Source organism: Chelonia mydas, chromosome 15, assembly GCF_015237465.2.
Source record: "Chelonia mydas isolate rCheMyd1 chromosome 15, rCheMyd1.pri.v2, whole genome shotgun sequence".
In the NCBI taxonomy this organism is placed as follows: Eukaryota; Metazoa; Chordata; order Testudines; family Cheloniidae; genus Chelonia; species Chelonia mydas.
Window position 1 is genome coordinate 28,248,564 of NC_057856.1, and position 25,715 is coordinate 28,274,278.

The window sequence follows — 25,715 nt, forward strand, 5'->3', positions numbered from 1 at the left end:
CATGTTTCAATCCTTTTTCTGGGGAGAAAGACAAGGGTGGTTAGGAACCATGAGGCAGTCCATAAATATTAGGCAGAGAGGAAAGTGGCCACGAGGAAATTTAGTACAGTGGGAGCCCGTGTTTGACATTTCCTCTCTCCAGTCAAATTTGGGTGAGCACCCAATGAGGCGAGTGTGCAGAACCCAGGCTGGAAACAACATGAAACTTGGGGTGATCGGCAGTCTCTGCTCACTTGGGAGAAGCTGCTGAAGTTCAGGGCTAACATGCACTAGCAGGTCATATAAAGATGGGGTCTGCATTGTGCAGCTGCTTTGCGCCTTTAATAGGTCTCGCTTGTGCTGTCATCTTCTTGTTTGCATGCTGAGCACTAAACTCTGCTAAAACTCTCAGTGACCCCTCCCCTGTGTTCCAGGTAAACGTTTGCATAGCTCTGTCCTGATAATGTTCTGACTACTGTAGCTCCTGAATTTGGCCAGGAGACGCTGTGATGAGAGGTTAGTTGGTGACTGTGTGTAATAATTGCTGCAGTGTTTGAAATGCCCTCTAAATTTGTGCACAGAATTTTTCATCTGCAGTCACAAGAGCAAAGGGGAACAGCCTCTAATGAGCTGGTCTGCAGGCTTATCCTTCACAGTCCCAATGAATTGTGCCCATAGTCAATTCCGGATGTTAAATTAGAAGCTAAAATGTATTGCGTGTCATAATGCTGTAGGTTGACGTCTTCATGATGTGATGCAACATGGTTGCCCTGTACTCCAAGAGGTTTGGGCTCTCTATGATGATGGAATGCCCCTTGGCAGAGCAATGCTGTCCTTTTAGGAGACAGCAGCCAAGGTCACGGTCAGCAATTTAAAATGGTGTCTCTGCCTGAGGTGAGTTTTGGGAGGAGGCTTGCCAGGCAAATGACATGGAGAGCTGGTCAGAACGCTTTGGATGAAGTGAGATTTTATTGCGATGCTTGGTGAGGGCACTGGGAGACCCAGTTCAAGCCCCTGACTGAACTGGGGTGGTCTGGGATGAAAAACTCCTTTGAATCAGGCAGGCAGGGACTTTAAACCTGGTCTCCTCTCCCCCGCCCCCACGTTTTTGTGAAAACGTTCAAAAGATTTTCTTGTTCCAACGTGGAATGAAAACAAATTTCGGAACCTCGGGAGTTGCCATGAAATGGAATTGTCGTCCACCGTCAGCTCTCACTGGCATGGCAGAGTGCGCAGTGGACTATGCGGACACCCTCCCTTCCTTAGCGCTGCTCTGCCTTTGGGGCTAGGAGCTGCCAGGGTTTCATATTGGTATCACTCGGCTGGGTGGATGAAATATCTCCAGTGGCTTTGTTCTTAATAAAACCATCTCTTACCTTTCCTTCTCCCCTCTTGCTAATTAGCCACGCTGGGGGCGCTGGAGTTCAGTCTGTTGTACGACCAGGAGAAGAGCTCTTTGCACTGCACTCTCATCAAAGCAAAAGTAAGTGCGCCCTTGGAGCAAAATAAAATGACTTAAGAGTAGGCCGGCTGGCAGGGTCTGATCCGTTATCCTTGGCCCCTGCTCATTCTATGTACACGGGACATTGTCCTCCCCTGGAAGAGCGTATTTCAGAAACGCCTCTCTCTGTTTTCATATGCTTCCCAAGACCCAGTCTGGTTTCCACCTAACCGAATGTAATGGAACTGAAGCTAGTTCTGCCGCCATCTGTCCCCCCGCAGGCAGGCGTCCCACGCAGGTGTTACTAACAAGGATGTGTGATCTCCATTTCTGTAATAGCTGGGTGCTGGAGGTAACAATAATTCCCTTAAGGGCGAGGTGCAGGATTCTCTGTCCTTCCAGCTCGCTGCAGACTTGGGAGGATGTAGGACTGCATTGGGCACGTCTAAGCTTCCTTCCAGTGCTAGAGCACCGACTGGCTCTAGAGAGACTCCCTATTCCAAGTGTAGGGAACGTTTTGGAAAACTCTGCTGTCTCTAAAAGTGGCAGAAGTGTTTTTTTTCCCAGTGTAGGAGACATATGTGAGCCCCTGTTCTGCCATCCAGGAAAAGGCAGATGGGAGGGTCTTGTATCACGCCCTAAGAGGTAGCAAGGCACGGGCTCAGTCTGATGGTTAGTGGTAGCAAACTCTCCTGTGGAAGGCCCTCCTCCATAAACAGTCTGTCCCTGGAGACAGCAAGTTACAGTGTGGGTTTCATCATCTGCTCTCGTGTCCCCCTTGCTTGCATCCGCTGCAGTAGACTTGGGTAGGCAGGATAGCTAAGCCACAGCGACTTAAGGCCACCAGGTCCTTGAATAGGCAGTTTCCCATGTGATGTGTCTCTGAACTGGAATCCCTTTGCTGGGGTATGTCGTTAGGAGATGGATGAGAGGAGGTGATTATTTCTTGCAGCAGTTGAGCAGATAATGGAGACTTGAGCCATCTTCAGAGGCCACATGCCAGGAGCTGGCACCACATGTTTGACTGGAGCCTAGCTGAAGGCAACCTATGCCTGAGCGTGCAGATGCGTGTTCTGGATAGGAGTGCATCCGAGCGGCTGAGTGCGCTGTAATTACCCACCAGCTTGCTCAGGTTAATTGATTTCCCACAGCCATCTCACGGGGTTATCGGGGTTACTTCTGCCCATGTGCAGCGGGTTGATTATAGCAGCTGTAACCAGGACAGTTACTTGAGTTATGCTGAGGATAATTGGGGTAGTTAATTCCATCTCCTTTAACCACCTGCAACAGCCATTAGTACCAAGGCTCTCAGAACTGAGCAGGGGCCTTGCAGAGATGTCAGCAGACAAAGTTAAGATGTCAGCCCTTTATTTCCAGGATTCCTGTTTGTAATGGTTCAGTCGACTTGCCATTTCTGTTCCTGCGATCAGGCAAAATCAGCAACGTTTAGCTGCCATTGAGTGAATGTGCAATGAAACCCCAAGCTACAGCACTGTGAGCAATGTCTGGCTAGGTCCTAAAACTCTACTTTCATTCCTGTTAAAATCGCAAAGCAGAGAAGTCCACAAAATCTCTGAATTTAACAGCACAGATTCAGGTCTGAATCCAGAATTTGTTCCTGTCACTAGATAACACCACCGCCCGCTGACATTCACAGATACCGTACCTGACTGCCCGGTGCGCCCACAGCACTTGTATTGTATCTAGTTAGAGCAGGTGACGTCAGGCTACCCGAAGTACAGCAAATGAATCAATGCTGCCATTCCTCAATATTGCCTGATGGGAACGGGCTGCACCCTGCAGTGACAATTCCCCAAACCTCAGATCTGACCGACAGTCTGATTTCCCATAGCAGTGAACATCTCAGACTGAAACACCTGACTCAGCACTTCTAGAAGATCAGGCCCCTTTTAAGGTGCCTCGAGGTGGGCACCCAAAATCCCGAGTCATGTGGGAAAATGTAGGCCCAAGGGCTTTCTGCTGCAGCCAGCTGTGTTTCAGTGGTTTGTGGTGAGGTCATAGGATGGACTTGTATCCCTAGTGCCTTGAGAAACAGAGGTAAAGTCCTGAAGCCTAATGCTCCTCCCTGGGTAGAACCCTGGTAGGTCCCGCTGAAGGTAACTGGGGATCCTGCAGGCCTGAGGGGAAACTGATGTTCACATTTCACCAGTTCTGTAGGGTGAATGCCATTGAATGCTCGAATTCCTGCAGGAGGTACCGCTGTCCTGTAGAGAAGGCTGCTAATTCCAGTCCGTAGACGTGCTGGTGGTAGTGAAGTGTGCAGAATTTTCCACTTTGAAAATGCCAGTGTGCACCTCTGAACATGCCTCATCTTCTACTGCGTCCCAGCTTCCCGTGCATTCGCTCTCTCTGGAAGAGCCCAATCCTCTTCAGTGTTCAGGAATGACTTTCTGGATGAAGGAGGTCTCTCCTCTTTGTGCTAAACGTGCTGCCCCAGCGGTGTCATTTCAGGCTAGCTCTTCAGCAGCTCTGACCCTTTTGTAGGGGATGAAGACGTGGAGGCAAACCTTTGCTTCTTGCATGTGAGTTTGGAAGCTGGCTGCGGATAATGCAGATCTGTCCGTTAGGTTGCACAAGACTCAAACACAATGTGAGCAAGTCGATAGCAGAAAGTAGCATTGGTCTGATATTTAGAAGCTGAATTTGAAGTGTTGGTTCAGGGTTGGGACTGTTCCGCTTATTCAGAACAAAGAGCCTTGCTTTATCCACCACATACCTTCCGTTCCTTTTATTAATTTATAGTTCGTAATAAACTATTGCTAAATCCTTCCCCTCAGTGCATTTAAAGATGGCTAACCCCCTTCATTATCTTTTAGGGTTTAAAACCAATGGACTCCAATGGTTTAGCTGATCCTTATGTAAAGTTGCACCTATTGCCAGGAGCCAGTAAGGTAAATATCTATCAATTAATTTGCTTAACTCTGTTACATTGAAACTGTGAACAAAAATATTACGGTACTGCTTTAGAGTGGAGATTTTTCCAAAGGACCGAGATGGCTAATTCCCATTAAAATTAATAGGAGCTAGACATTCAAATCCTCTAGGCTGCTTTGGAAATCTCAATTCACAGGCCTAAATATATTCCACATGGAGAGAAAAATCTCCAATGCTGCGTTAATCCTGAGTACTGATACTTTTAAAACTGAAAATAACAATAGCGTGGAAGGAACAAGAGCAGGTCGCAAAGGCAGCTGCTCTGTTGTTGTTTGGAAGTTTGCCTTGGTCTCTCACCTCTGATTTCTGTACACGGTTGCTCCTTGCTGTTATCTAGTATGTGACCTGCTCAAGAAAATGAAGCCTTGGGCCAAGCAACCTTCCTGACACCTGCGTCTCTTAGGATGAATGGTGCTTTTGTAGACGCTGTGCTGTAGGTCCTGGAAAATCAGAAGTGTGAAACCTACCGTAACTCAGTAGAGACGAACTGCACTAAATGGTCCGCTATTCCCCGACTCTCTCAGGAGCTCACACAGGCCTTCTAGGACATTGCCTGTGTGATGGCTGCTCACCAACATTCAGAAAAAAGATGCTTTCTGGGGTCCACCCAACAGATGACTGATCTGAACACCCCTTAACACCGCTGATGTTCGTACCTGGATGCAAACAGATGGGATTGGCTCAGTGGGCTGAACTAAAACCCCAGAGCTGAGAACACTTGTTGTGTTGGAGAAGTTTGAATCCGATTATTTTTTAATCATGTTGATTACGGTGATGCCTAAGGACCCACCAAGAGCAGGGCCCATGGTGGGAGGCCCTGTACCAACACAGAACAGCAGAGCGTCTCTTCCCTGGAGAGTTTGCAGTAGTACTCCTTGCATTGGCTGCTTCTGCAGCTGCTCCTACCAGCTGGAATCTCTGACAGGTTCTTCTCAATCTGGATCTGGACTTTTCTTTGTCTCAGAGCCAGCTCTAGTCTTTTTCTTCTCCCTTGGCACATGAACACAATCAATCCAATTAAGCTTATTTACACACTGTGTACCAAGCAGGATCCTCCTCCACCTGATGACTGGCTTCTGATGCCCTCATTGCTGTTAAATAGGACCTTTCCCTTTGTCCCATTGAAGTCCATTTTGTTATTAGTGGAGAAAAGTGCTTATTATTGTAAGGATATCAGCATCTCCTTAATTTTGGGTGGAAATGAATAGGACACTGGTGAATAGGGAGAGGAATAGCTCAGCCTGGTGGTCTTTGTTAATGGATGAGCGCTCCCCGATTTCTGAGAGAGGGTGTTTTTTTGTATTGCCTTCAGTTTTGCATTTTTCACAGCAGCCTTGCAGAAGCAAGCAGTGTACAGGACATCTCAAAAGACTAATACCTAGTTAATGAGCACAGAGACGCTTCAGAGAAGGTGACATTGTTAATGCAATGCAAAACATCTGACACAAAATCTAATTATTACTGGAGTTTGAAAGATCAATTTTACTTTGAAGGTTCTGTGTGTTCTAATTAGAGCTGTGAAAAATATCCACCAAGTGAGGAAATGCTCCAATTATTTTCTTCATCAAAGAAAGCTCTGTAAACTCCCGCTCCCAGGACCAGCTGAAAATTGAATTCAGTGGAGAAAACTTCTAGGAAGAAATGAACATTGTTGGCCCACTGCCTAACAAATGTCTCTTCTGTTTGCTGTGGGGATTCAAAGATTTTTTCCCCCCTCTCTCTGGCTGAATTATACTCAAAAGAAATGACTGAGGTGCCACACTCTTTCAAAATAATGTTAATAAAAAGTTTGTAATTTACACTTTGTGCACTTTGGGATCAGATTGGCTCAAACATCAAAACAAAAGAAACATTCCAGCACACCCACAAAATACAGTGGGCAGAATCCATCCGTAGTGTAAGATCTGAGTAGTCTATGTCCCCAGTGTTTTGGGCTAGTCTTCCTTTCTTATCCTTTTTTCATACATTGGAAAAAAATTCTCCAGTTAGACGCATCTGGGATCTTGTTATTAGCTTTAGGTGCCTCTGTTGATCCAATTCTCATTCATGGCGTATCTTTCTACTTTGCAACGGTGGAAGGAAGCTACCAATCTTGCCCAGGCAGAGAAGCCCAGCCAGATGTGGAATCTCGATTTAGTAGGAATACAAATTTTTCCCATGTGGCACAAGAGCTGAAGAAGCCAAAACTTCACTAACTTGAGAATCAGTTAATTTTCTGTTTGTACAAGGGCTGAATTGGCCGAGAGTAAGTAAATATGAACAAGTGAGAGAGGCAAGAAAGTTCCTGCTTAGACTTTCCATTTATTTTAGGCCACCAAGTTCATTTTCCAGTGGGCTGTGCCTGACCACCTAAACTGCCATGGCATAGTAAACACCACAAACTTCCTTTAGAAGAAGAGGCCATGTGCACCTGGGTCAAATTATGAGGATTGGAGTTTAACTCTTAAATTAGATTAGTTTGGTGTCTTTGGTTTACAAACATTACTTAAAAATATTAAAAATGTTAGGTTAGATCCTGTAATACTTTGCTTGGGTGAGTGGCCCCCCGTGAAATCAAATACAGGGGAACCGTGGGACTGCTCATATGAGGAAAGATCATAGGATTGACCCATCTTTTGCATAATGCTTGACCCGGGACCATTTTAGGCGGCAGACAGTGTGTGTGATTAGTTCTTTGTTTTGATTTTTGAAACCCAATAGTCAAACAAATTGAGGACCAAGACTCTGCGCAACACTCGCAACCCCATGTGGAATGAGACCCTGGTGTATCATGGCATCACGGATGAAGATATGCAAAGGAAAACACTCAGGCAAGTTGAAGACAAAATCCCAGTGTTTTACACTGGGGATTACAGTGGACGAGAAGCTGGGTATGAGTCAGCAGTGTGCCCTTGTTGCCAAGAAGGCTAACGGCATATTGGGCTGCATTAGTAGGAGCATTGCCAGCAGATCGACGGAAGTGATTCTTCCCTTCTGTTCGGCACTGGTGAGGCCACATCTGGAGTATTGTATCCAGTTTTGGGGCCCCCACTACAGAAGGATGTGGACAAATTGGAGAGAGTCCAACGGAGGGCAACGAAAATGATTAGGGAGCTGGGGCACATGGCTTGTGAGGAGAGACTGAGGGAACTGGGCTTATTTAGTCTGCAGAAGAGAAGAGTGAGGGGGGATTTGATAGCAGTCTTCAACTACCTGAAGGAGGCGGTTCCAAAGAGGCTGGAGCTAGGCTGTTCTCAGTGGTGGCAGAAGACAGAACGAGGAGCAAGGCTCTCAAGTTGCAGTGGCAGAGGTCTAGGTTGGATATTAGGAAAAACTATTTCACTAGGAGGGTGGTGAAGCACTGGAATGGATTACCTAAGGAGGTGGTGGAATCTCCATCTGTAGAGGTTTTTAAGGCCCTGGCTGGGATGATTTAGTTGGGGCTGGTCCTGCTTTGAGCAGGGGGTTGGACTAGATGACCTCCTGAGGTCTCCTCCAACCCTAATCATCTATGATTCTATGAAAGTGCACTGTGATGGGGAACTGGGTGCTCCCTCTGCACAGGGGTGAGTGTCATTCCCTGCTGCAGCACTTAAAGTTAGCGACCTTTGCAACCCTTTAAGAAACTGGGCAGAAGTAGAGGTGAATGAAAAACGTTGGAAGGATCAGTTTTCCATCAGAAAATGCAGCTTAATCAAAACTGCAACATTTCCTGGGGATGTCGATTTTAGATGACATTTTTGATGGAAGAAAGTCTTAACAAATTGTTTGGATGAAGTCAAAGTGAAACATTTTGACACTATCATTTTTTATTTCCTTTAAACTTGTGCACTATTATATTTTAAATAATGTCTATTTAATATTAAATATTTTATATTCTAGTTTGACATTATCAAAATGAAACATTTTTACCTTATTGAAACTAGATGTTTTCACATTATTCTAGCAAAATGTTTCAATGATTCTGAATTGACATTTTTCAGAATTTCCGTTCCACAGGAAATTTCAGAATTTTGGCTTTTTGTTCTGACCTGGAACAAATTAAAAAATGTCAGAATTTCTTGAGGAACGGCAATTCTGTTTTCCAACCAGCTCTGATCAGAAGTTAAACTGAGGCTGCTAGATTTGGCAGGGATCTTAGATGTGAGATTTTTAGGCTTTGCTGTTTACATTCCTCCCGCAAACAATTCTTTTGGGTCGCATCGCACAGAGTCTGAGCTGGGAAATCCTCCAGCCCATTCAATATTGAGTCCTTTTTCTTGTTCGATTCAGGATCTCGGTGTGTGATGAAGACAAATTTGGCCACAATGAATTTATCGGTGAAACTCGAGTTTCTTTGAAGAAACTCAAATCCAATCAGAAAAAGAACTTTAACATCTGCTTGGAGAGAGTAATACCGGTAAGTCTCGTGAAGTTCTGCTATGTTGTCATTTCTTCTGGTGCTCAATATAAAAGTAGCATTCAATGGGCTTTGGAGTGACCGTGAATTTGAGACTCCTGAGAGGTTATGTGACCTGTGAATGTGAAGGTGTCTGGGAAGGTGCTCAGAACCTGGGGGCCAGTTTGTGTTCTCAGTTGCGGCAGTATAAATATGAAGTAATTCCATTGTAGGCCATCATGGAGATCAGAATCTGGCCCAAGCACTGCCTGGCCTGCTGGTGTGATAGGGCAGTTCTTCAGTGCACGGGGCGTTCTGTTTCATGGACTAGCACAAGTCTAATTTATAAGATATTAACACCCCTGCCCCTCGAAAACATCCTGTGATGTGGGCAAAGGGTAAAACTCTGCTCTTGGATCCGCATGCTGACTCTTCTACCCTGGTCTCCCAGACGGAGTTCTGTAAACGTAGGAAGAGCAGTGTAACAGAGCTGAGATCACTGCTTTAGGATTGAGAGCAGAGTTTTGCCCACAGGCTTTAAACAAGGAAAACTAGGCAAATTGCTGAGGTAAGATCACTAATAGTGCTAGCAGGAACCTGTCTGAGCAGCCTATGTGGAGTTCCAGCATGTCCTGTCCAACTGTTTACAACTAGAGGCGGAATCCTAGGTAAAGGACTGACCCCATGAGCGAGTAGCATATTGCATGCTCCCGTGTACAGCTTTGGAGGTGAAGTGGAATATGGGTGGCTTTCTTCCCTAGAAATAACTCATATGGATGCCCACAAGCTGCTTTAAATATTTCAGTGGCGGTAGCTCTCCTGACAAGACAGCACCCTGCAATCCAGTATCCTACCACAATTTTTCAGAAGGGAACTTAGGGGAGATGATTGATTACCTGGGTGGGGAAAAGATTGCACGCCTGTGTGCGTGGAATAGATTCAGATCTATGGCTCTGGCCATCAGAAAATAGGAATAAAGAAACTCTTGAAGTTCGATGGGTGGATAGAAGCCACATCACTTGCTGAAGAGCCTGTAGGTGTGTGGGACAAATTCACAGCCCCCCGTCCCCCGTGGTCAGTAAGGGTGGCACCATGGCTGAGTTTGACCTGTTGGGTGTGTGCATGAATATTGTTTCTGTAGGGAGAGACCTCTCTCTGCCTTTGGAGTTATTAAAGGGAATCTCTCTTTGTTCCTGTTCCAAGATGAAGCGGGCTGGAACGACCGGCTCCTCTCGCGGGATGGCACTGTACGAAGAGGAGGTAAGATCCGGTGCTGCCCATGCTCCTCTGGCTCTGCTTTCAAAGGGCATCCTTAGCTAAGGGTGAGAGGCACCGTTTTCTATCCTTTTGGTGCCACTAGTGAATGATGGATTTTTTGTTTTATAATCCCACTTCCAGAGCCTCTCAGCCACTCCTTACAGCGCAGGGCCGTCGTGAGAGTCATGCTCTAGGTGTGACGGCACTGCAGTCGGAGATGTGTTTGCAGCGTGTGCCGACATAGCCGCTCTCTGTGAGCTAGCTAGCTCGAGCGCTGGTAGCGGTCAAGCAGCGGCAGCATGGATTACCGCCGGAGTACATAGCCAGCGTCCTTGTACATACTGCCCTGCCGCAGCGTTACTGCTGTTGGTACTCGCGCTAGCTAGAGTGACGCTATCTTGGGTATAGCTACACGTACTGGAATCCCGTCTCTGATTGACGTGTAGACGTACCCGAAGAGTGCACCGCTTCCCAGTTATCTGCCTCTTCAGTGAGTAATAGAATTGCTCTCCTGATGCCCCCAGTATAGAGCCAGCTGGGGTGTGGGATCCCAAAGTCATTCCTGAGTCCAGGTCTTTCACGGGGGAACCCATGATGCTACCGGTTGGGTGGGATGTGCGTATCTCTCTAGTGGAGGCTCAAACGTCTAGTCATGGTGCTGATGCGAATATTGGAGGTGAGTTTCTTTGACTGCTTTGCAGGCCTGGATAATTCAGGCATTTCCCCCATGAGCCATCATGTTTTTCCTGTTTGCCGTGTGACAAGAGGGGAGGGTTAGTTAATGGTTGTAGAAGGAGCAGCCAAAGTGCCAGGTGGGAGGTGGAAATGTTACAAGTGCGAACTCTCTCCCTGTTCTGCCTTCAGAGCATCTGCTTGCAAACGCCCTTTCAGATTGTAGGTTCGTTCCAACCTGAACCTGAGACTAAAAGGTGCCACGTGTGACCCCCCCCCCCCCCGACAAAGCGAAACCAGCTAAAACTTTCTTGCAAGCCATTGAACAGGGTCTGCCGAGTTTAACCTAACTGACACATACAAACCTTTTCAATCCTTATTGAATATAAAAAATAGAATCATAATAACTGGACGTGGCTTCTGCACATTGTATTGGTCACCTTCAACAAGTAGGTTCCTGTGTTTAAACACTTCCTCGCCTTCCTCTGTAATCTCTCGTGGTCCCTTTTCAAGCTTTTCCCTTAGTCATTTCCTCTTTCCTGCACAATGGATTATGGTAAGTCCCTGCCTCCAATATTCCCGTGTGAGTGTGTTTCTGGTCTCTCTTATCCCAGTCCCCACTCATTCCTCTGGCTTCCTCTCGTAGGTAGACCGCGGTGGTGATGTGGAAGAACGAGGAAAGATCCTTGTGTCCCTCATGTACAGCACCCAGCAGGGAGGCCTGATTGTTGGCATCGTCCGTTGTGTCCATTTAGCTGCAATGGATGCCAATGGATACTCAGATCCTTTCGTTAAACTGTAAGTTAGAGCCCAAAAGTTCTGATGTTTGTTGTGTCATCATGCGGGGAGCAAAGTCCATGATGGAGCGTGTGCAAGGGGGGTTACCTTAAAGCCTGGTTATTGGCAGAGGAATAACTCTCTGTTAAACATGGTGGCTTCTAATTCTGTAATGTACCTGCTCCATGAATTTCACTGACCGAAATGCGTTTTAACTGGCATTATTGCTGCAAAGCCCATACAACAGGGGAAGGGTAAAATGGATTCTATCCAGCTTCATGCAAAACCAATGACATTGTCAGCTGAACTGTAACTGCAGGCTCTCTGGGATTGCAATGGGGCATGCTGCCATTCACATGGCGCAAATACACACACACTAAGTGGGCTTCTGATGCGCCTTTTCCAGGCGCATTCCAAAGTGATTCCAAACTCAGCTTCTGATTCTTCACTCCTCAAGACGCACCAGTGTAAAATGGCTGTAGCAGAGTGGAGAATCAGACCCTCAATAGCGGACCCATTGGGATTGAAGTCTTGATAATCGTGTGGTATAATACACAAAACAATCTCGCTATTGGCTGCGGGGCATGGCCGTGCATACGAGATTCGCTGTTCATCCCTGCTGCCCAGATTCTGATCTGTCCTATGCCCTTGCCATAAGCAGAGCCATGCTGGCCTTTACTGCACTGCACGGTGGTGCTGCCTCTGGAAATATGCATTTTTTTAACAATCTCTGTACAGCTGACAATTACATGGGACACTGCAAGAGGCAGGAAGAACACAGTGTGCTATTCACATTCTCAGCTCACTGCAAAGTCAAATGACATGTAATCAATTTGTAAACTGGGCAAATTTTAATTTGAAGCTCTTAATCCGGAATAGATATTCCACAGTTATCCTTTCAGGCTAGAACTTCCCTCTACACCTAAACCACGTAGATATTTTTTTCCCCTGGTCATTTTCCATTTCCTTTCTCCCCTTACAACAAGAACACTTTCCCTCTAAAAAATGAAATAAAAAACACTGATAACCCCTGCCCATAACGATCCACAAGTCCTGTTTGCTGTTCAACAGAGTTGAATGTTTTTCCTCCAGTGTCATGCTTTATTCTCTCTCGTGCTCTCCAAATAGAACACTGAGATTTTTACTTTCAAAGGTAATTTAAACAAAGATTTAATTAATACAAACTGTACAATTTAGCATTGCGTTTGGACTGGACTGTTAAGACTGAGCTAATTGTTTCCATACTTATAAGTAAAACTAATTCAGTATGCTAATCTGTGCTTCATTAAATGCTAATTGATTATCAGCTGTAGTTGGGTTTTTTCCCAAGTCTCTCTAGACTAGTTTGTATTTGTGCACTCTTGAAATTCTCAGGAGCAGAGGCACAATGGAATAGCTCCCCATGGAGGTTAAAAGCATGGTTTGGCATCATATAATAACCAGCTTGTCTACTACTTGTCAGTGTCATGATTATTTCAGCCTCTCCATGCTCGTAGCCCTCACTAGCATCAGTCAAGCTCTTTTCGACTTGTACGTGTATTTCCAATTTAGTCCCTTGGGCATTTCAACACTCCTCCAGCCATTTCTTTGATCATTGCAATTTTCCCTCCAAGTGCCTTGTGAGAAAATTGTGGAGCAGGTTACAAATAAACTGCCTCAGTGCGATCTCTTCTACAAGCTTGTTCTACAGCAGATCCAAGTAAGAGGAGTGCTAGCTATTTGGATTTAGCATGATTCTTTTTAAAGGTTGTCTTTCTAATCTAAGTACCACCAGTGCATCTATAAGAGAGATTTATGCTGAATTCAGTAACTGGTGCAAAGTGAATCGTTCTAGTCTTAGACCGAATGATCTGAAACAGGTTTTTTACTCATTTTGTGATTTTTATTAAGTTTTAACTTCCTTAGCTATTGTTTTTCCAGTCCAGAAACTCCTTTTTCTTTAATTTGCAAGCTGGCTCTGTTCATTCACTTCACTTCAGTTCTAAGCTGCTTTATGTTGCTCCTAGTTGGCTGAAGCCTGACATGGGGAAAAAGGCCAAGCATAAGACTCAGATTAAAAGGAAGACGTTGAATCCTGAGTTTAATGAGGTAAGGATGGATCCCCTTTTTTAAATGGGCCAAACTTTTAATTCTTTGTGCATGTGAAACACAAGGCATTGCCAAGCGACAATTGCTCTTTCAGGCTCCTTTCTGTCTTCAAACTGTTCAGGGCTATTTCTGAAATAAATGAGTACAAAGTTAATTACCACCTATGGAGGATAGGATTATAATTCAAAATGATCTGGAGAAATGGTCTGAAGTACATAGCATGAAATTCAATAAGGACAAATGCAAAGTACTCCACTTAGGAAGGAACAATCAGTTGCACACGTACAAAATGGGAAATGACTGCCTAGGAAGGAGTATTGTGGAAAGGGATCGGGGGGTCATAGTGGACCACAAGCTAAATATGAGTCAACAGTGTAACGCTGTTGCAAAAAAAGCGAACGTCATTCTGGGATGTGTTAACAGGAGTATTGTAAGCAAGACACGAGAAGTAATTCTTCTGCTCTACTCTGTGCTGATTAGGCCTCAACTGGAGTATTGTGTCCAGTTCTGGGCTCCACATTTCAGGAAGGATGTGGACAAATTGGAGAAAGTCCAGAGAAGAGCAACAAAAACGATTAAAGGTTTAGAAAACATGACCTATGAGGGAAGATTGAAAAAATTGGATTTGTTTAGTCTGGAGAAGAGAAGACTGAGAGGGGACATAACCGTTTTCAAGTACATAAAAGGTTGTTACAAAGAGGAGGGGAGAAAAATTGTTCTCTTTAACCTCTGAGGATAGGACAAGAAGCAATGGGCTTAAATTGCAGCAAGGGCAGTTTAGGTTGGACATTAGGAAAAACTTCCTAACTGTCAGGGTGGTTAAGCACTGGAATAAATTGCCTAGGAAGGTTGTAGAATCTCCAGCATTGGAGATTTTAAGAGCAGGTTACACAAACACCTCTCGGGTTGTCTAGATAATACTTAGTCCTGCCTTGAGTGCAGGGGACTGGACTAGACGACCTCTCGAGGTCCCTTCTAGTCCTATGATTCTGAGAGTCACGAATCTGGGCAGCCTAATTGAAGTGTTTGATATTTTGGCCTTTTCTCCTTGATCAGGGAGAAATATACATGCTAGATTAATCTCAATAATTCAGTGTCCTCTCCCCCTCTATGAGAGAGCGAGTGATCTAACTAAATCATGCAGAGTATGATTATTTGCAAGCATTTTATTAAATCTCTGTGCAGTCTTTTAAATTAAGTGTGCACAGTAAGCTTTAGAATGTAATGCTTCCTTAGATTCTTCTCTTAAAGCTGGGTTTTTGGTGTAACTCTAATACTTTGTGTGCTTTCCAGGAGTTTTTCTATGACATAAAACACAGTGATCTGGCTAAGAAATCACTGGACATATCGGTCTGGGATTATGATATTGGCAAATCTAACGATTATATCGGTGAGTTACAGGTCTGTCTACTCTGTGCTGATTGATGGGAACAGGGTGTTTCCGTACAGTGGCTCTGAGGTCACACACCGCTCCAGGTCAGAGGGGCGAGGCAAAGGATTGCTGACAGTTGGCCGGCTCTGCTTGGGAATCCAGAAGTGGCCAAGGTGCTGGGTGTGATTAAAAACGGCAGGCACTTCGGCGGAGAGGGTGCTAAGAATGGGTCGGGCTTATCGGAGCGTGGCTGCAGGCTCTCTGCCACAAAGTGATCTCTCTGTGTTTGGTGATTTTAAATGACTCACCTGTCTTTAGGTCCTCTTCAGTGCTCTGAAATACAAAGAAGTTCCATTTTAAGCATTGAAGTAGGACCTCGTGGGCAGCAGGTCCGGGGATTCAGTTGCGACTCCTCATGTTGCACCATTGTGTAGAGGACCCGGGCTCACAAGCAGATTCTGCTCTGGGCTGATTTTATAAAATTTGCCCATTTGACCTCTTTTTTTGGTCAGCACTTTTTTCTAACTCTAAGTTGGTGGCCCAGCTCTAGGTCAGAGTAACCTGGAGCAGGTAAACTTCAGGCCAGATTGTGGCCTTTCCGCAGATAGGTGGGGGCCTAGACAGCTCAGCGGTCAGCCATGTGCATTGAGCAGGGAGGAGCCAGAGTTTAGTCACGCGAAGGAAGGGAATGGTGGTATCAGTAGTCGTGGTAGACCCCCCCAATATTGGCATGGCACCCTGCCCCTCTTCTGCCTGCACCCTGTACACAAATATCAAAGTAGCTGAACGCGTGTATGCTGCTTCTGTATCCCAGCAGGAGGAACTTCTCCAGCTGCTACTACAGCTGAGGAGAACTCTAATGTGCATCTGGACCTCCCATGCCACACTACTTCCATTGGGTTAAGCCAACAATAACAGGAGGAGGGGTTGTAGGATGAGAACATGGTTTGAAAAACTAAATATTTAGTGTTAGGCTCTTCAGAACCCCTAGGGTCTAACCCTGCCCTGCTGTCTAGGTTGTCCTGTGTGGAGGGGTGGGGTGAAGGTCTCTCACTCGGGCTCCATTTTAGAGGAGTTTTGGTCATCCGTGATGCTGCCTCTATTTTGTGCTGACTAGAAGACCCCAGTCTCCAGAGCTTGTCAGTCTGGGACCTTTTGCCAGCATTAAATGCACATGACATTTTAAACTGGGGAGGAAAAAAGAAATACAGAAAAAAGCGGCACCACGGAAACGGGTAATTGGAACCCTGGTGTCTTCTTTGACTATCCTGCCTGCTTCTTTCCTCCAGGTGGATGTCAGCTGGGCATCACCGCCAAGGGGGAGCGTTTGAAACACTGGTACGAGTGTCTGAAGAATAAGGATAAGAAAATTGAACGCTGGCACACTTTACAAAACGAGAGCCACGTTGCAAGTGATTAAGGTCCGCAGCTCCAGTCTCTCTGAAATACACGTCCTCTGCCAAGTCACAGTGGATTCCCGATGTCCGTCTTCCGAAGCCAATGCTACATGCCTTGCCTACACCTCTTTGGATCCCAGGCACGTTACGCTGCCCTGTCTCCTTGACGCCAGCATCCTCTGTTTGCCATTCTCATCCCAAAGAGCAACCTGGATTTTGTGTGTTCAAATCCATTTCTGACTAGTGCATCATTCTGATGTATGATTTTGTCAAGCAATAGCCACACACTGCGGATTTTCATTTGTCTTCATTTCTCACCAGTCTAACCTGCATCATAATATTGCTTCCTAGTTTGTTTGTTGAAGATATTTGTTCTTGAGGAGGTGTTTCACTTGGGTGCTCATTGTTCTGTCCTCATTAACCCAAGTGTGTTTATTTTTATCTGCATATCTCTTTCCACTCCTCTCATTTTCTCTTCGCCAGCTGAAATACTTTTAGCGTCAGTTCGGTCTATTGGGATGCACAGTCCTTGAGCCTACCATATTATTATTGCTTTCAGCATGTGGTGGGGGAGCAGTTTGAAAGTTGGTATCACAGCATCGGACAGCTCAGTTCATTTGATATCAATACCTCAGCTGCAATAAGCAAAAGGCTGTTTGTTCTGCATTGGGTTTGGTTATAAACATAACTTAGTAACTGCATTTCCACTGATATAATCCGGAGAGTACTAGGTATTTGGCTTCTTTTCCAGAGGGAACATTTTTGCAGTGTATAGAGCTAGCAAACGGGGTGGTAAATACTTTTGAGTTTTCACAGCAAGGACACTGAGTATTATGGCATTTAAATAAGTAACTGGAAATAGAGAGCCACCTTCTGCATGGTCATTTTGGAAACACCAGATCTGAGTTTTGGTTTGTTTCTGACACAATTAATTTTGGAACTAGGAACCCGCACATGCTCTTACTATAGGAATCCTTCCTTGTCTTAGACTTGCAACCACCTCCCATTCCAGTGAGGCTGGCTACATAACCTAGCAAATAGATGTATTTTGGGGCTGAATTTGTTACGCTCTCTTGAGCCAGTATTTTCTGTTTCATAATAATTTCATAAATGTTCATTTTACCACCTGCAAATGGGAAAACATTTCCTAAGGAGTTGATGTGTTTATTTGTTTTCCTTTTAAAATACAATACTTAATGAAATTATCTGGGACAGTTAGTGGTCTTCCAACTTCAATTTTCTGGTGGGTTTCCTTTTATTATTGCACAAAGGAAACATTTGCTTCAATCTGTGCTTAATTTATTGTTTGTGGGTGTTTTATTTCATATCAACAAAAGGAGGGCCAACAAGCTCTTGAATTGATTTTGATCTTTTTGATACCAGTCTGATCCAGCTGCTGTTTTTTACAACCTTCAAGCATAGCAATGTCAAGATTAGTACAGTAAGTACTCCTGGGCTATATGGTCGCTCAGTGACAAACTTAGCATGCAAACCAAAACCTAAAGACCTAGGTTCAGGCTGTCACCCCATGACTCCTTTGCAGGCTGCTGCTGTCTCTGCTCTGGTGTGGTGTTGTGTGGTGTGTTCTGAACGGAGTTGTCCCTCAGAGTCCATAAGTTTTTTATTTTGATGAGTTATTTGCTTACTCTTGGCTTTTTTCAGTGGAATTTAATAGTACTAGTCATTTGCTATGAACATCTTTATAAAGCTTTAACTTCACAGACAGAGGGGAACATCCAACCCTCTATCCTGCATGAAGGTTTCAATGGGCCGTCACCGTACTGTATTCCCGTGATGTGCTTTTATACAGAATAAACTATAGGCTAGTAATTCTCCTGCCTGGAGTCCTTAGCTTTCTTTACCTGCCGTTTCTTTTGGAGCCTTGAGACCGTGGGGGCAGTCCCTGCAAGTGAAGGAAGTGCATTGCTCAGCTGAATAACCCCACTCTTGCCACATCACCAGATCGTGGGCCCTGCGCATGTCTTCTGAGCTGCTCTTCTAGTTTGTGGATTTGTTCTTGTCCTCTTGTGCAGTGTGGTTTGTTTACGCTCGTAGAAGATAGGTGTATAGCGTTACAGGGAGTGTTGGCTCCTGTAATCATTTAAATGTCAATGGGATAGAGTTGAGATGAGTACTCTTGCTCTGTCTCTCTCCAAGGGGAATAAAGCTCAATATTGTTTGCATTGTTCTGATGAAAACCAACAAAGGCTTTCTGCTCCCTCAGACCACCCGTCCACACAACACTGCAGGATGCTGTCGCTTTGGGCCAAATCACTGCAGCTCACAGCAGTGGGCTGCTGCACCATCGATTTGATAAGGGATCACATCCAGACCTGGTGCATGTCCCCTCCCTTCTTTCGACGGGCAGGTGGCAGTGCTAAAGTTTATGGTGCCTTCTTGGGTTCTCCTTCCCGCTCTGACTGCCCCTCCTTCCCCAGCTGTGATTTCAGAGGGCCAGTCTTTTCTCTGCCTTGCAGAGCGGGTGGGTCCGTGCGGTGGGCTTTTTATTTTTCATTCAGGTCAATCCAGAGCGTTGGAGTTGGGCCCACGGTGTAAAGGTCACAGTCTGACCTTTCCCAAGGCCAGGGGACTCGGAGCTGGGTTTTCGGCTAAGGAACCTGCACGTCTATTCAGCCCTTCTTTCCTTTTTGAGACGGTAGTGCCCCCTGCCCCCTGAGGTAACTGGTGTACTGAACAGGGCATACAGGCTGGGCCCAGCCCCTCCGAGCTGAATCCACCGGGACACTTGTGTTAGGGAGAGTCCACTGAAATGTATAGGAGCCCCGCTAACTTCCTTTCCTCAGATTTCTCTCTGGCAACGCACCGAAGGAGACTACGCCATTCCCAATGCAAATGAATCCTCTCTTCTCAATCAAATCTCCTTCACAAGAGCTGCCACTCACGTCCAGGGGGAGCCATGCCCATGCCCAGACCTTGGGGCTTATCAGTGTCCTTTGATGTCAATGAAAAGACTCCCGTGACCTCACTGGGTATTGGATCGGCTGTCCCTATGTATTTGGTAACTACCCTGTGGAAGTTCCTGGGTGCCACGTTCTCTGTCTGTGCTGGGCTCAGGGGAGAGACAGCAGCCTCTCAGTTCCTGGCTGTAGTGCAGGAGTTCCCTTTGTCCAGTGTAAAAACAAACTACGGGTCATAATGCAGTGACAGAGCAGCCTTCCAGCAGTGCGGCTTCCTGGCAGAATGTATAGCCAGGCTGTTTCAGGCAAGTTTCTCTCTCTCTCTTTTTTTTTTCTTTTTTTTTTTTTTTTTTGCTGTGGGTAATCACCTTAACCAGGGTCTGCAAGATATAGCAAAACGCAAGGGATAGCGTCTTGTTCCAGAGCATCTTCTAGGTAGTCCTTATGGGCTCTTTCTTCATTCTGGAGAGCTTGGTTTTCAGGGCTTCTTGCTGAAGTCCCAGCTCTGTTGCCTGGAAACTTGTGCCTTGAGCCAGAGACCACTCAAACCACCTGCAAAGGTTCCTTCTGGACAAGGGACCCAGCTTCTTGGAGACACCTGCATCAGCCCCTTGAGGGGGGGAAGCCCTCCTGAACTTGGTAATGGAAGAACCTGACCTTACTCTAGGGTTTACGGTTAAGTAGCTGGACTGTTTTACTATGACCAAAATGTCTCAGGCTAGAACAGGGCAAGTTTGAAGCCTCCTTTGGGAGTAGACAGACTTCCACAGGAAATTGCCCTACGGTCATTGAAGCTCATGCTTGATGCCAGGGTGGCCAGTAAAAGGCAAGACCACAGCGTTGAGAAGATTTGCAAGGCAGCATAGGGAAATACTCAATCTTTTCCCAGATTGGAAACTTTTTGCAGATGCACTTCTGATTGTACAATCCAACTGTCTGGGGAATACGATCACATTTCTATCAGCCTCTTCTGCTTGACCAAGCAATGATGATTATTCAGGGCCTGTCCGCTCTAGTTTGAAGGGATGGAGACAAGGGAATTTGTTTCTGTATTGGTACATTTATTTTCGGCATCTTAGATCCAATGCCCCACACTGAGACACCCTTCCTAATTTACTTCAGAGCAATTTGGCCTGTGGATGGGGTATGGGGCGTTCAGTGTTTTTTAAATGCAGTACAGTAATCTCCCCATCCTCTTCCTTTCCATGGGTTAGATTCTCTCTTTGGTGTGCATCTTTATTGTTGCTTTCTCAACTCCTTTTAGAACACATGAGTGGGGTTCAGAAGTCAAAGCTGCTTTAAGGACAGAGGAATCCAGTAAGGCAGCTCCTGGTCCTCAGTGAAGTCTGGGTTGTGAACGGCCGTTCGTTGCAAGTAGCTGGAATACCTGGCAATTCCAAGCTGCTGCCGCTGTGATGCAGAATAGAAACACTCAAGTCTGAGAGCCTCTCTCAGCCATTAGGACCAGTTAAAAGCAGAGGGCCTGTTCTTTGCTGTCCTCATTTACACCAGTGCTAAGAGGGCATAAAACACTAGTGTTTGTGTACCTGCTGCCTAGGCATTTTGCACTAGTATGAATGCCAAGACACAGTACAAGGTAACGGAGACCCAGGCCTAGGACATGAGTAATTGTTCTGGGATGCTAAAACGGATTTAGAAATGTGCGAGATCTCAGAAATCATCCTAAATAGTTAACTCCAGCTCTCTTAAAAGCACGTTTTGCAGAGGAGCTCTTGAGATCAGAGTTCCTGCTGCAGCCCTGAAACATTTCTCTGCAAATGGTCACCTAGTTCCCATCGAGATGTATTTATTTTTCTCTATATTTGGGTAAAGAAATTCTGCCCAGTTTTTCTAGGCCCTGTGTCAGGAAAGCACTGAAGCACTTTCTTAAATCCGCTGTGTTCAGCTTTAAGCATGTGTTTAAAATTAGGCACATGCTTAGGAACTTTCCTGAATGAGACCCAAGTGCCCTCCCTAAAATTTGTTTGTTTAAAACCAGCTCTGATGTTGTGTGTCCCGCTGAGGAAGTTTGTATCTCCCTGAGGCTTAAGCACCTGTTTCCATACGCAAGGTCAGCTTATCTGGCCATTCAGAATAGCTGATCCTTGAAGTCAGTGGCAATTGCATCACACAGGGTCATGGCCACAGATTCTCCAGTCCCAATTTCTTTATGGCCAGCTCCGGCTGCATTGTCTCCATTGCTAGAATAGTCTTTTTTATATTAGGGTGATTGGAGCAGTTCACTGTACTCACCCATTATGCACATCTAGCTTAATTTCTTTGCAATTCGAGTTCAGTACCTCTGTGCCTGTCTGCAATGTTGCTGCTAAGTAACCTGAAGATGTTCTCTTTATCCCCTGCTATCTGTACATCTATGCTTTTCAGGCTCGAATGTTTTTTTTTTAATTAAGGACATATTTCTGTTTCATGTCCTTGGTTCCTAGCCTCATTACCTTGCATTTCTCTGCACAGAATTCCATAAAGCGCTAACCCCTCTCTGCCCCTAGACAACTGAAGTCAAGTGAGATGTTATTGCCTTTGTCCTTTAGACCGACAGCTGCTGCTTTTGGCTCTGCCTTGCTAACTTTGTATCACCGGCAAATGTTACCATCTCATTATCCTCTGCAAGGCTGTTCTCTTAGGCCAATGAGACGTAAAGTGAACAAAACTGATGCAAACCCTCGTACTGATCCTTTTAACTTCCCGTGGCCAGTGAAGACCGCTCCTTCCTTCCATCCCATATTTTTTCCACACCTGAATGTCTTCTGTATTTTATATCCATTTATTCCTTCACTCAAGGAACTCAGAGGGATATTCACAAGAGCAGTGAGGTGCTCACTGAAAGTTTAATTGGGGTTGAGTGCTTTGAAAATATCCCTCCGTCCTTCCTTCCTTGTGTTGCACGTCTCAACTGTGTACAAAGTCCAAATAAATTATGTCCATAGTAGCTGATCTACACTGAGAATCCAAACTAAAATTGTCAATTCTACCTGTTTTGCTTTTCTGGTCTATTTCTGCCTTCCCTCCCCCATTTTCAGTACCTTTCTGAGTGGTAAATTTGAGCATACATGTCTAAAGTGCCCTCAGTCTTTTCTTCAATCTAAATGCCTTTTTTGCCAAATCTATCATTCCCTCCCTATTTTCCAGAGGTTTTGTATAAATTTGCCTTTTTATGTTAAGTAAGTAAAAAGTGGATTGCAAACAAGGCTTAATTTTCAAACTTGGATGCTTACTGTGGGGCATTAATGTGAGTACTTAACTTGTCATAGGCATTGAAATAATCTGCATTAGACTCTGCCAATTCAAGCACTAAAGTGTGGAACTGACCACCTTCGATGCTGAGTGGGGAAATTGGGCTCACAGTATTTATAGGTCTAGCAGTGTCCTATGCTGTAATGTTCTATTATAGAATTGACATCATAATTTAGATAATCCTGATGTGTCAAGGAGCAAAGTTTGAATGCAGATGTTAATTCCTGGGGACCCCTCCCCACAAAAAATCGTCTAAGCAATTCCTTTAAAAGACAAATGGCAGTAAAGCCTTCTTTGTGTGTATACATATAAACACACAGAACAATTAAACAAAGATTGACTTTACCTGGCAACTTCTTACCATCACCTCTCTTAACATTCCCGACTTGGTCTGCTTTAGTTTTGAAGAAGTTATATTCAAGTCATATACTTGTTAAAAACATTTTCCATTGCTGATACCACTTTCTGAGTATTGCGTAAGTCACATTCAATGTCTCCATTTCTCACCCGTTCCTGATTTTTGTGTTGGCGATTTGTGACCTGACCTAGTTTTTGCCTTTGTAAATAAAGCATGCACACATGGCTTGGGAATGGGGCAGGAGCCTTGTCTAATGATGTTTGCGTTCTAACTAGCATGCAGTGATTTTACAGCAAAATGTCAGTTTACCAATAATGAAAGAGAAATGTAACACAGAAACTAGAAATACTCTCCAGTCTTCCGCTGCATGCAGGTACAAACATCTTCTCTCTTCGTGTGATATCTAATAAAGTAAGACTATTGGAAAAAACCCAGACAAGCTTCTTGGTTTTAATTTTACTTCAACAACCTCACTGAAGGAGATTAACTTCAGTAGGACAACCAAATGGGCCAACTCCTGAGCTGGTGTACGTCAGCATGGCCTCACTGATCACAATAGATTTATACCCGGTGTGGATGTTCCGCTTCACTGTGAGTTTAGGAACAGCGCGTGTGTCTCAGGAATGGGTGTATACCATATTGTGTTAGTGTGGGCTGACTTTCGTGGATGATACGGCTTCAAATCCTAGGAACACTGTGGAATCGGCTTTTAGTCAGATAATGAAAAACCCAATATGGATTGAATGGTGAATATGGATTGAATGGTGAGGTCACCTCACTACAATTGCTGGTAGGGATTATTATTCACTAGTATTCCAGCAACCACAATGGATCATAGAGTTTAAGGCCAGAAGAGACCCCACGTCATACAGTCTGACCTCCTGTATGACACAGACCATCAACACCACCTAGCACCTGCACACCAAACCCAACAACTGGAATTAGACCAAAGAATTACAGCCCACAGGAGACTAGACTATTATCAGGGACCGAGGTGCAGAATTGCCCGAGGCCCCCACCGTGGCAGGGAATTGATTTAAGTGAGAGACACCCAGATAATCCTGGCATGAGACCTAAATCCACACACTGCAGAGGAAGATGAAACTCCCCAAGGTCTCTGCCATCTGACCGGGGGAGAAATTTCTTCTCAACCCCCACATATGGGAAAGATATTTGTGAATCTGATTGTAGCATGAGTGATTTGTCACCTGCAACGTCATACGGCACATCTGCTGCTGGGCACACTCCTAGCTAAAGCGTTCCAGTCCCTTAGGCCCCAGTCAAACATTGAAGCATGTGTTTAACTCCCATTGACGTCCTCCATCCAGACACACCCCTTGTAACTTAGGTTGCATCAACCCTGCAGCTGGGAGGCGATTCCCAGTTCAGGTAGATGTACCCGCAGTAGGTCTGCTCGAGCTAGTACCGAAATAAGTGTGGGAACTGCACTGCTAGCCACCCGAGCACGTACCCAGGGTGGCAGGTGAGGTGGTGTTCACGTGACTAGCTGGAGCAACTGCCCGTGCCACCGGAGCCATGCCCGGCGTTTAGTGTGAACCTCGCACTGAGCTGGCACATGTACATCTGCCCGAGCTGTAAATGACACCCTCCGGTGGCTGTGTAGACGTACCTACAAATGAGCAGCTGCACACCATGAATACTGAACAGTAGAGTTTGTGGAGACCTGATCTGAAAATGGTCACCTGCAAACTAGTCATAGACCCATAGAACTGTCAGGCCAGAAGGGAGTTTAAGGGATCTAGGTGGTGAGGCAGAATTCGCGGAATGCTTACGAGTACCCGGCTGCAACTGACTTGACTGGGATTGGTCTGCAAGCCAAAAAGAATCTAATAGTCTTCTGTCCAAAATTCAACCCACTCCAACCCCTGCAATGTTCAGTGGCCCTCTGCCTGGTTCTGAAAGGCCCTGTGCTTAGAATGGGACATTATGGGTATTAAAATTCTTGTCGTTGCTCGTACTATAGAATATTTTAGGATCCAAACACGTTCCAGTGCAATTAGCTTCCTTCACAATACCACGCACGCATTATGCACGAAGTCTAGGAGGCTCAGAGTCAGCAGGACTTTGTTATGCTGACAAGGAATTTACTTTTTGATGTAAAAGACTGACTGGTTTATATCTCCTGAAATGCTATTCAGATTGAGAGCATCATCTAAAATATACGCAGAGCTGTTAGCAATGAATTCAGCTAAGCGAGGATCTGTTGCTATTTTATTCAGTATTCAGAAGTCAGAATGCTTACTGCGTGCAGTTTTTGTGTGCCTGACTGCACTGAAATTCACATTCCTTGTTTGTTTGCCTCCTCTTTGCCAGGCATCCCTTTTGCGGCTGGTGGCAGTAATTGAATAGTGAGCTATATGTTTAAAATGAGTCTGAAGAAGTTCTTTGAGCCTCAGAACAGCTTCACAGCTGACGTTGGTTATAGTCTGAAAAAAAAATTACCATGAATAATCCGATTTCAGCCCGGGGAAAGAGGCCTTCCTTAGACAGGGGAACAGGTGACCATCCCAGCTTGCTCTTTTGATTAAAAGTGCTATTATTTAGGTAGGCACAGAAGACCCTCCTTGGAAGACTAACTTAGGTAGGGCATGGGACACAGGATAAAGCCCAAGAACCAACCTTGACCACTGATTCCTTTATCTCTTCCAAGCTTGGCTTAGTTGCCCAAGAAGAATAAGGCTATGTTCTAGAACGGATGGAATGATATTTTAAAAATCAGCATTTCATGATACTAAATAGATTTTAACTGCCCCTGCCAATAATAGTCATTGTTCATGGCTGCCAAAGCAGATCCTTTAGTTCCCAACCAGCCACCCTGCTGAATTATGTAGAAGCCCCCAAACCTTTGCATAAAATGTAAGAAAAGCAGAT

The 25,715-nt window shown here is 45.2% G+C and overlaps 1 protein-coding gene across 30 annotated transcripts in view; it reads left to right on the forward strand.

Moving 5' to 3' along the window:
- The window catches only part of RPH3A (rabphilin 3A), a 109,231-nt gene extending 85,978 nt beyond the window's left edge, over positions 1-23,253 (forward strand). For all 30 annotated transcript variants that reach the window (XM_043529506.1, XM_043529504.1, XM_043529503.1 and 27 more), the window contains 9 exons: positions 1,383-1,462; positions 4,258-4,332; positions 7,076-7,185; positions 8,627-8,753; positions 9,936-9,992; positions 11,308-11,459; positions 13,445-13,526; positions 14,820-14,916; positions 16,188-23,253. In XM_043529506.1, the coding sequence (XP_043385441.1) occupies positions 1,383-1,462; positions 4,258-4,332; positions 7,076-7,185; positions 8,627-8,753; positions 9,936-9,992; positions 11,308-11,459; positions 13,445-13,526; positions 14,820-14,916; positions 16,188-16,318 (911 nt within the window). In that variant the 3' untranslated portion in view covers positions 16,319-23,253. The remainder of the gene's footprint in view (positions 1-1,382; positions 1,463-4,257; positions 4,333-7,075; positions 7,186-8,626; positions 8,754-9,935; positions 9,993-11,307; positions 11,460-13,444; positions 13,527-14,819; positions 14,917-16,187) is intronic.
- Positions 23,254-25,715: the final 2,462 nt, after the last annotated feature.